At 56.8% G+C, this 11,060-nt stretch overlaps 1 protein-coding gene across 3 annotated transcripts; it reads right to left on the bottom strand.

The window, feature by feature from the left end:
• Nucleotides 1-3,256: 3,256 nt before the first annotated feature.
• On the bottom strand, nucleotides 3,257-9,701 carry ARRDC2 (arrestin domain containing 2; the record flags this gene model as incomplete). Of its 3 annotated transcripts, XM_084251121.1 has the most annotated exons (9): nucleotides 3,257-3,406; nucleotides 3,653-3,810; nucleotides 4,046-4,208; nucleotides 4,319-4,575; nucleotides 4,664-4,766; nucleotides 5,285-5,432; nucleotides 5,685-5,751; nucleotides 5,845-6,153; nucleotides 9,443-9,701. In XM_084251121.1, the coding sequence occupies 9 exons, from the start codon at nucleotides 9,699-9,701 to the stop codon at nucleotides 3,353-3,355; spliced, it is 1,518 nt and encodes a 505-aa protein (XP_084107247.1). In that variant the 3' UTR covers nucleotides 3,257-3,352. The 3 variants fall into 3 exon arrangements, with proteins under 3 accessions (XP_084107247.1, XP_084107249.1, XP_084107248.1); XM_084251123.1 differs by lacking the exon at nucleotides 5,845-6,153; XM_084251122.1 differs by lacking the exon at nucleotides 9,443-9,701 and having other exon boundaries at nucleotides 3,257-3,403; nucleotides 5,845-6,118.
• Nucleotides 9,702-11,060: the final 1,359 nt, after the last annotated feature.

Here is an 11,060-nt window from a genome sequence, read left to right as displayed (position 1 = left end):
GAGGAGAGGCCACGGTGGCTGCGCCTGGTGGCTGGAGCTGGGTGGCCGGAAGATTCCTGAATAGCAGCCCAACTGGGCCCCCTGCCAGCGAGGGCGGAAAACACGGTGCCTTGCTTGCCTGTCACCCCATGTCCCGGCCCTGTCAGGGTCAGGGCAGGAGACCGAGATGGTGAGAGAGTCAGAGACTGAGAGAAACAGAGGAGAGGTGACCAAGAGAGGCAGGGAGTGAGAGTCAGAGACAAAGAGACAATGAGTGAGACAGAGATGCAGAGACAATAATACAGAGACAGGAGGAGACAGAGGTGAAAACAAACAGGGACAGAGAACTAGTGAGGGGAAGAGATAATGAGAGAACATGGAGTGGCAGAGACAGGGGACACAACAATGAGAAAGACAGAGACTGAGTGAGACAGAGAGTCCTGGCATTTATCTCTCTGCCTGGGAGGCAGGTGCTGGGAACAAATGCAAGGGGGGTGACACATCCCCCAACAAAATTTTCATCTACTCCAGGGGCCCCTCTCCGATCACTCAGTCAATCAGCAATCCCCCTCATACTTGCCTTGTGTTGAGACACAGGACACAGCCCTGTCTGGACCCATCCTCAAAGGTTCTAACAATCAGGTGAATATATAAATGAGAATCATGAGAGTAATGAGGGCTAGAAGACGGGATAAAGGATGGGGAGGGAGTAATGGGGGTGGCAGCTTTAGCCAGGAGGTTGGAGTGTCCCTGAAAAGATGAGGCTGGAGGTAAAGAGGAGCCAGTCACAGGGAAGTGTCTTTTTAACAGAGAAAACCACATATTCAAAGGCCCTGAGGTGGGAACCAGCTTGGGGTGTTTGCTTTGGTGTAGCCAGGGATCAAGGGGGACCTGAAAGGAGTAGGTGGCAACTCTTAGGGGTCTGGGGAGAAATAGGATTTTATTTTAGGAGTGTCTTTGATCATTCTCCTCTGGGTCTTAAAGTCCCTCCCTGTGTGCAGGGAGTTCCTTGAGTTGGGCACGTCTGGGCCAGCTCCATCCTACTTGTCATTTATTTAACCAGAAAAGCTGCCTCCTTTAGGGATCAGAGTCCTAAGGACACATGGTGGCTTATCCTCTCAAACCTGCTGGGGGAACCTTTCATAGAATTGTACCCACATCTGCTGTTGTGATAAACACATTAGATGCTGTTCCAGAACATGGAACTGGGAACTGGAATCTTGTGTCTTGCATGTCCCCGGTGACCCCCTCTTTGAAGCTGTCATTTTGGTGTCTGCGGTGACTGTACTGTGGGAATATCTCCCCTCATCTGATCTGGGTCACAAGGACCCTAAATCTGGTGTGCTCTGAGCACATGCCTGGTGCAGATGCTGCCTGGCTGGGAAGGGGGTGGACTCAGGATCAGGAGTAGATGGAAGTAACAGAACAAACTTAAACCTGCTAAAGGGTAACTGGGCACTGTGGAGGGGAGATATCCTAGTCTAAGATGGGGAAACTAAGTCTCAGGTGCAAACCTGAACCCAGATCTCCAATGCCTAGCCCCTGCCCTGCCAATCTTCATCCTTATCCCTGGACCCAGACAATGGCACCCTGGGCTGCTAATTTTCACTCCTTGGGCAGGCTGGAGGGCACAGCTAACCGGAATTCTAATTTCACCTTCCTACAAAGGGCGGGGCCTCGGGGCCCGAGTGCTGGTCCAGTGGGATGGCCTAGTGGGCGTCACTTGGGTGGTGGGGGTATGGACTCCAGAGAAGCAGGGCCTGTTTTGAGTGGTGACTCCATCAGTCCTGATTGTGGGACCCTGGGCAAGTGGCTCCAGAAAATGACAGCCTTCATGCCATGAGGGCTGCCTTAGAGCCCAGGAAATATCAAACGAATTCTTGCCTCTTACTTCCACAGCAGCCTTATCCTGAGGGCCAAACGTGAGATCACCCGCATCAATGGAGTGAATGGATGAACACAGTGTGGCCCATCCACACAGGGGAGTATCTCGCGACAATGTGGATGAACCTCAAAACACGCTGAGTGAGAGACCAGACACAACAAGCCACAGTGTGTGATCCATTCATATGAAGGGCCAGAAAGAGGTAAATCCAGACAGAAAGCAGATTGAGGGGGATGTGGAGTGGCTGCTCGTGGGTATGGGTCTCCTTTTTGGGGTGATGGATATTCTAGAACTAGAAAGAGATGGTGGTTGCATATTATTATGAATGTCCTAAATACTAGAGTTGTACACTTTAAAAAGACTAATTTGATGGTATGTGAATTGCACCTTAATTAAAATAAAAACAAGCTAGACTCAGACAGGTAAGCTTCCTAGGCTTGGAAGATCTTGACCAGGGATGGTGGTCAAGGCCACCCCAGCTTCCTCAGTAGCTGGGGGGAAGGGGGCAAAAAGGGGTTAGAAACCAGCAAATCCAGTCTTTTCCTCCACATTTTTATTTTAAAAAGTAATTGTACAAAAGAGAATGATTTAAGGCTTATCATAAACACTGACTCCCAAGCAGCACTCTGCCCCACCCAGGGCTAGAACTCTGCAGTTGGGAGCTTATGCAGCTTTCCCCTCGTGCCCTGTCACTCCAGGACACAGGGGTCTCTACAGCCCTGCTGTGTCACTGCAGGCTGACCTCTGTCCCCAGGGCCTAGCTTGATCTCTCATGCCCTGCAGTCTTTAGAGGATCCCCAGGTATCCAAGCTTGGACAAGGAATCACTAGTGGGTTTTCAAAGGCTTCAAAGGTTGGAGCTGCTGCCCCACTAAGCTCCTATCACTGGCCTCCCTGAACACCTGTCCTGAGTCATCTCGTCTGTCGAACCTTGCTGTGTCTCTCTGACCAAGGCACTTGCTCTCTCAGTCCAGTGCTAAGATGAAGGTGGCAGCCTTCACACCCAGCTCAGTTCTGACCTTCTCTGACTTCTCCTCCCTCTTGCTTGTCTGCCTGTTGAGCTCTTCCCTATATGCCAAAGCCTCAGCTAAAATGCCCTCTCCTGTAGGCAGTCTTCTCTGCTCCTCTTTGGACTCTTCCAGCTGAGTCCCTTCCTCTGGTCCCATGAGACTATACATGTCTATGTCTGGCTCTGTCTCCATCAGACTAGCAACCCATGGGACCTCAGTACTTCCCAGAGGCTGGCACAGGTAGTCTCACATGTGCCGGGCATTGGATGCCTTATGTGGACAGCCAGTCCAAACAAGTCAGATTTCAGCTGGCTCTTCCTCAGCCTGTGTCGTGCTGAAACAGCCCTGTCTCTTTCTGAGACTTAGTTTCCCCAACTCCAGTGCAGTCAGGCCGGTCCTTCTTGGCCCAGCCACTCCCCCTGTCCACGGTGGCTGGAAGCACGTGCATAAACCTATCCTTCGAGGTATTCATTTGCTCCTCAGCAGGTCATGCAGCGTGGCCTCACGGCCTCAGAGGGTGGGTTTGGATCCTCCTGTAGGAAATGGTCCTGTCAAGTCTTAGTGGGAACCCAAGGCCAGATATACCCCTCCCTGCCCCACCCACATCCAGGCATCCAGCGGGGGAGTGACACTTAGAGCAGACTGGGATGAAAGGTGGGTTTGAAGAGTCAATGAATAGGTGCCCCATTTGTGCTTACAACTCATCTGTGTATCAGATGCCCCCAGCTCAGACACCAGGGCTTGGACAGTTGAAGGGGTTCCCCGAGCCCTGAACTCACCTCTGAGTACAGGGGTGGTGGGCGGTAGCGGAACTCCTGAATGTAGGCAAAGAAGGGGCCTTCCAGGTTCATGTGGTGGTCCCGTAGCACCGGGACGGGGCTCTGTTCCGAAGCTGCCACCTCCTCCTCTGCTACCACCTCTGAGTACTCCGGAGGGGCTGGAAGTGAGAGGCATAGATTAGACTGGAAGAGGAGGAGAGCGGGGAGAGGGGCTCCAAAATTGAGGACAAGGGCCAGAAACTGGCTTGTGTCAGTTCTGGGGCTACCAGGTTGAGGTCTCAGGCTGGGCTTCTGGGGGGATCCACGGCCACCATGAGGATTACTGTGTGCTTTTATAGGTGGGGGACTTGAGGCTGGGGGAGGGTCACCTGACAAGCAGGCTGGGGAGCTTACCCTCAGGTGGCTCTGGGAGGGCTCCCAGCCCCCAGTCCAGCAGGAAGCTGGCATGGCTGCCCACACTGGAAGAGCGACTGCCAAAAGGGTGCAGAGGGATGGTGCCGATGACCAGCGGCAGCTCCAGGAGCAGCTTGGACGTGCCTGGGATGTCCACGCAGACCTGGAGAAGGAGCCACAATGGAGCAAGACCAAAAAGCCTTGGGAGAACCCCAGCCTGGGAAACCAAGCAGAAGCAGTCACCTCAACTCCTAGGACCACCAGGACACTCACCTTGAGGGCGTAGTCCACGTGCAGCACACGGCAGTCCAGGATGGATGGACCAACAGGAGGGATTCGCAGTGCCCGGCCCTGCCATAGCACCCGCCGCCCAGGGCCCACAGGCTCGCCAGAGAGACTGGCCACTACAGCTCGTTTCTGCTTCCGGGCGCCTCGAGCCATGAAGGTCTGTGTCTGGACCACAGCCGCCCGAGGCAGCACTGGGCGTGTGGAGCTGTTGTCAATCTCAGCAAAGACGGGGATGACCTCACCTGTGGTGGGGAACAGCAGGGCTTCAGTTTCTCCACCTGCAGCCCCAACATTGTCTTCATTCCCCATCCAGCCCCTCTGGCCTGTTACCTGGTGTGTACCCCTTGCGGTCAATTTTGGCTGAAAGGGAGACGAGGCCTCGATTACTGTACCAGGATCGGGCGACCTTCTCCCGAGCTCCAGCCTGAGGGGCCTGGGGGGTGCAGAAAAGGTACATGAATGGATCACTTTGTGCATCCACCAACTTTGCACAGCTTCCAAACACCCCCCGCCCCCTCCCCCCTCCCCCAGCTGAGGGAGGACTTGGGACAAGGCCTGATTCCCTTCTAAGGCCTGATTTTCTTCTAAGAAGCCAGGAACTATCTATAAAATGGATCAAGGATACAATCCATCTCATTAAGCTAAAAACAAAATGAACTAGGCAAGTGCTTAGTGTATAATTAGTGCTCAGTAAGCCATTATGATTGCAAGCTCTGTCCAAGCTCTATTTCAGATGAGGCTTCTGAGGCTCAGAGAGGGTAAGACACTTGTCCAGAGCCACAGAGCAGATTGGTGCAACTGGGATTTGCACCCAGCTCCAATGGACTCCAAAGGTGTTCCTATGCCTGCCTCCCTCCCTGCCAGGACCCAAGTGGGAGCTCTGCTTTGTGAAAGGAGCCAGGCACCTGCCTGTGGTGTTCCTGTCCCACCTCCCTGGAGGCAGCCACTCACCAGCAAGGCTGGTGTGTTGATGTCCACCGGCTCAATGACAGTAAATACCTTCCTTGCCCGGCGGGCAGGGACCCAGGGTCGGTGCAGGGTGGCCTTGATGCAATATCGGACACTGCCATGTTTGCCCTCAAATGAGGTCACCAGGGTCCTGGGGGATAGGAAAGGGGCTTCAGGGGAGGAGATACAGAGCCAGGTGTACATAGGGGTAAACTGAGGCCCAGGGTAATTCTAGGCTTTATGGGGAGTATTGGAAGGGTCCCTGGGAGGAGGCACACAGACACTCCTGAGAGTCCCCCAGGAAGACAGTCTTAGGGTTCTGGGGTTCCCAGAAACTGAACCAAATCTGGAAGGGGCTGTAGACTTTGGTACTCTCCCATATCCTGCACCCCAAATGACTTACGGGGGCAGCTGGAAGCTGAATGGGAACTCGTGGCGTCCAGGAGGTAGCATCGTGGTCTCTCCGGTGTCTGCAGGTAGGAGCAAGAGGGAACGGCTCAGAGACCGCCAGGTTCCTGGAGCGCGCGCAGCAGGAGCACTGCGCCCGGGTCCCAGGCTCCTACCTGGCACGAGCAGCGTGGCACGGTGGCTCACGACCTCCACACGCTCACTGTAGCTCTGCGTGTATGCGGTGCTCGAGCCTGCGCTGCGTGACTCGGTCCAGTGCACGTGGGCGCGGCCCCGCGCGCGCAGCTTCAGAGTGCCCACGCGCGCCGGGCCCGCAAGCTCTAGTAGCACCCGGCCGGCCACAGCCTGGCCGCCGCAGAACACGGGTTCGGCGCCGGCGCTCGCGCCATCCAGCTGGATTGCGAACGCCTTCACCTTGTCGAACAGCATCGTGGCCTGGGGTGCGAACCAGCGACGCGAAAACCCTGGACTCGAACCCACGACTACACCGCCCCAGGTTCCGGCACTGCAGCTCCAGTAAGCGAACTCGCCGCTCGCGCGCAAGCGCACTCGCCCACCCGGCCAGCGACTCAGAACCTGCGCCGGCGCCGCCTTTATATGGCAGGGCGGGGTGGGCGGGGCCAGAGGCCACGCCCCGGAGGGAATAGGCCAATGGAGATGCCAGGGCGTGGCTCCGTCCAGGCGTGGAGCAAAATAACAAAACGCCCCCTTTCCCGCCAGCTGCTGTCCACCCTCGGGATCCCGGGGTTAAGCTGAAATATCGGGGACCAGAGCTACTCTCTCTCAGACCCCCGGCTGCAGAGCGGAAACTATATCCCGGAGGCCGGCCTGGGCCTGTGATCGCCTGCGAGAGCATTCCGTCGCTCGCTTTAACCGTTAACCAGCCACCACTTGCAGACGTGACGGGCGGCATGTCCCGGCAGAAGTGGGGGGCGGGGGGTGGTTGTGGTGTGGTGGTGTGTGTGTGTGTGTGTGTGTGAGAGAGAGAGTGATGGTGGCTTGGCCGCACAAGTTGCCCAGAAAGCCTAGCAGTAACCCGGCCTCACTTTCCCTGGGTACAGGGAAAGGGGGAGCAAGAGGGCGGCGCCTCTCTCCAGAGCCCCGAACTACCCCGGGCCTCTTTCCCCTCCGCCGCGAGAGACCGAGAAGGCGTGAGTGCGGCCTCCCTCCACTCTGGCACCCGCTTCCCGCCTCCTGCGATTTGAATGCTGCTCAGCTGGGTGACCCGGCCTTAGTGACAATCTCCTGAATCTGTTTCCGCACCTGAGAGGGCTGTGCTTGAATCCGGGGTAGCCCCAACTCGACCCCTCCTAGAACCTGGCTCCCGGGTCATCAAAACCCTTTGACTTGCCGCCCACCACTAGGTGGGGTCTGGCCTTGAAGCTTTTACTGTCGTAGCCTTTCCTACTAACTGGATTTTTTTAAAATTATTTGTTTATTTATTTGTATTGTAAAAGAGCTGGGGTGTAGGCCAGAGGTGGGAGGGGTGGTGTGCGTATGAGAGGATTCACTAGCGACAGAGCAGGGAGCAGAATCGGCTGATCTACTGACATACACTGATGAAGGGAGCAGCGGGCGAGACTGGAGAGGTCTGCTGTGCTGCACCATGTGGGTTAGCTCCCTGGCCTGGGATGGAATCAGGTCATAGAGGTGATAGCGCTGGGACTTAACCCGTAGGCCACTAGAGAGGCCCCCACCAGACGTTCTTTTCCTAATTTCAAGTCCCCCTGTCAAACTCCTAATGCCCTTAGGCCTGGCCCTATACCTACTTCGGCACACCCTGCCCCGTGCGATCAGAGATAGATCCTTTGCAGGAGATGCTCAGGCACCCTGGGATTAAGGACTGCGGTATGACCCCTGGGCGATATGATGCATCTCGGGACCTCATTTTGCTCAAGGAAGAAACCCACCTACAGTTTCTAAGGCGGGAGGGAGTTGCCTCCTTGGGATCTGTGGGGCGCTGGCACCCTCTGGTGGTATCTTAATGTACTGCTTCTCGAACCCACTCCCTACCCTGGCGGTTCCCATAATCTATCTGGTTCTGGCGAAGCACGAGGCCTCTGCACCCCCAGTGGGGGTGGGGTGGCAATTATAACCAAAAGCGGGCACTAGAAGCCCAAGATAGGGGTTTGAGCAGGACCGAAGGGAGGGTCAGAGGCTGATGACAAAGTGATCAGCATGGGTGACTGTGTGGAGGAGGGGCTTGGGGGCTGAAATACAGAACTAAAACCTCCCAATGTTAAGTGGAGCCTAGAGGAAGGATAGGAGATCATAAACTCGGGAGAAAGGATGGGGTAATCCTGGAGGGTTGGGAGGCTGGTACTCCCTCAGTCCATTCACATATGGGTCCCAGAGGCCCAGAAAGGGGAAGAACCTCCTTGGAAGTCACACAGCAGCCCCTTTAGTGTCTCAAAGGAAGCTGCCATTGGTTACTGTAGGGTAGGAGCAGCCCCAATTTCCTGTGAGTAGCAAGCGAAAGGAAGTGACTGAAGGCCCCTTCCTGCCCCACCCCACAGCCCTCTAAGCTTGGGTGTGCACAGCTGGTAATGGGAGAGTCCCTGCACCTGGGGGCTGTTGGGACAAAGCTGCAAGACAGTAGGCAAAGTGTTTACTCTATGCAGTCCTGAACAAAATGGGGGTTGCAGGTCAGGAGCAGGGTGTCAGTTACGTCTGCCTCTGTCCATTTTGCAGTCAGGTACAGTGAGGTCTGGCTTAGCCAGGAAGTGGCATCCAGAGCAGTCAAAGAGCAGAAGCCCTCTGCACCCACAGCATATGGTGGTGGGAATAGACTCCTCTCTCTGTGGTTCCTAGCCTGCTTCTGACTGACCTTGTGGTAGAGGGTGCAGAACTGGGGTTCAGAGCCTCTTAAGAACATGTCCAGGGGCCTCCCTGGTGGTGCAATGGATTAAGAAGCAGCACTATGAAGCTGTCCACAGCCACTGCAGCACTAGTTCAATCCCTGGCCAGGGAGGTGCCCCACATGGTACAGCAGACCTCTCCTAACTCACCCACTGCTCCCCCCAGCAGTGTATTTCAGTAGATCTGCCTGTTCTGTTCTCCACTCTGTCTCTGGTGAATCCTCTCAGCTCCTGCACCTCTGGCCTGCACCCCAACGCTTGTATGCATAAATAAATAAATCTTAAAAAAAAAAAAAAAGAACATGCCCAAAACCAAGACTCCCAGCTTGGTATGATGCCATCCCAAGTCTCCTGCTTTTGAAGGCATTCCCACCTGCAAATACCATCAGGATCCCCACCCAGGGAAAAACTCCATATAAACAAGGGGTGAGGGGTACAACTGAGGGAGGGGCCATGGGTGGCACATGAGACTGTGGTCTTCTTTGAGAATCCAAGACCCCAGGATTGGGGCTAGTGAGAAATCCTGAGGAGACTCTCCTGGCTCCACTCAGGTCTCCCCCCAGAGTGCAGATAGGGAGTCCCTGCCGCATAGCTTCTAAGTCAAAGGTGTCCCTGCTCTGGAAGGGGGCACTCAGACCAAAGGAAGCGTTCTCTGGAAAGAGTAGTTTGGCCAGGATTAGGTAGGTGGTGGGTGTCCTGGTAGGTGGGTCCAGACCCAGAGGAGGTGGTCTTCGCTTCTTGAGAAAGAAGTCACCTGTCCGCACAGACTCTACGTTGAAAGTCTCCGGGACTTGGAAAGGGGCGCCCAGACCTGGGAAATGAGTTCCCGGGAACGCTGACTGGGGAGCGGCTGGGTTGCGGGTGGGGGCGGAGTGGGGGTAGCCGAGCAACTCACCCCAGAGCAGTAGCTGCCGCCGCCGCAGGTAGGTCTCGGCGGCCGCGTAGTCACTGGACACGGCGTTGACCCCCACGCTTCGACCCTCCAGCCAGTGCGTGGCCGCGCCGCCGCGCGCCGCCACCTCGAGCGCTCGAACCCGCAGCGGCGCCGCCACCTCCAGCAGCACGCGGCCGCACAGCCGCTCCCCGCCGCGGTACGCGCCGCCGGGGCCCCGCGCCAGCTCCAGCCCGAAGCTGCGCACGCGCCCCGGGCGCATGGCGCGGGCCGAGGCCCACGGCCCGGGTGGTGCCGCCGGCGGGGTCGCGCACCCTCGGCGCCCCGGCGCTCGTCCCTGAGCCCGGGCAACCTCGGGGCTTCCTCCCGCCTCTGCCAACTCGCACCCGGCGTGAGCGGCCCCGGGAGGACTTCCTGGTTCTGCCCCGTGACGCGCGCGCCGGCGGCCAGAGACTCGCGGCCCGCGCTGATGACTTTGCCACCCACCAGCGCCGGGCGGGCCCTGTTTTTGCAGGGTCGGTGCTTGTCAGAGGCTGGCGGGGGCGGATGCGGCTGGCGCACAGTCCGTCCTGTGGGCGCTTTTGTCTCCCACTGGGCACCTCTGGCCCGGATGCCGCCCCAGCCTCTCCCGCTGGGACCCACACACACCGAGTTCAGGTCTTGCTCGGCACTGGCTGTTCCGTGACTAGGAACGCCCTTCCTCCCACTCACCCACCCAGCCACACCCAATGTCACTCCTCAGAGTGCCCTCATCAGGCGCTGGCCTTTAGATGGTTATGGCTTTGGTTGCTGTCTTTGTGACCCATGTGTTAAGTGTCCCTCCTGAGTCTTACTGGGTGTCCCCAAGGGTGGGCACTGTGCCCTATCCTCCCCCACGCCCGGGAGCTAGCACTCCTGCACAGAAGGTGCACCTGCAGATATCCCTGAACTAAACCATATTTTCCAAGCGGGAAGGACAGGCCCCAGCTTTCTCAGACCTCAGTATCCCCTGTAGGATGGCTGGGTAGGTGTAATTTAGGATGCAGTTATTCAAGTCCTGTCTGGGCTCCTGCAGCCCCTGTGTAAGCCCTCAAGTGGGAGAGAGCATTACTGGGCACCTATCAGGCATCTGACCCTTTTTAGGGTTTTACAGGTGAGGAAACTGAGGCCCCTCTGGGGCAGTTACTGCTCAGAGGCACGGAGGTATGGCAGTCAGGACTTGGACCCAGGTATCACTGCAACATCCTCCCAGACCCTCCTGGTTCTTGGGCCCAAGCTTTTTCCCTGAGTCAGGTGGCCATGGCTTTATCAGAGGCTGCCAGGGCCTGGGCTCAGCCAGAGACTCATATCTGACACCCCAGGAGCCAGGCCTCCCCTCTGATACCAGGGCTCAGCATCCACCAAGTGTTTGCTGTTCTCATTGACCCCTGCACCTTCAACCCCAGGCCTGGAAGGACCTTTCTGATTCTACTGTGTCTGAGGCCTTCCTTCTACCCTAGCTTTGAGAATCTAACCACAGGATGACACCATCTCTCCGACTCATGCCTGTCCCCATTGAGAAGTCTCCACCAAGCCCAGCTCCTTCTTTTTGGCCTCAGTTTGAATCCTAGCTCCCAATCCTTACTCTGAGGCTGCACGCAGG

This window comes from Talpa europaea (genome assembly GCF_964194135.1).
Source record: "Talpa europaea genome assembly, chromosome: 12".
In the NCBI taxonomy this organism is placed as follows: Eukaryota; Metazoa; Chordata; class Mammalia; order Eulipotyphla; family Talpidae; genus Talpa; species Talpa europaea.
Note: the sequence above shows the minus strand (reverse complement) of the source record. Positions and strands in the feature narration are given on the sequence as shown.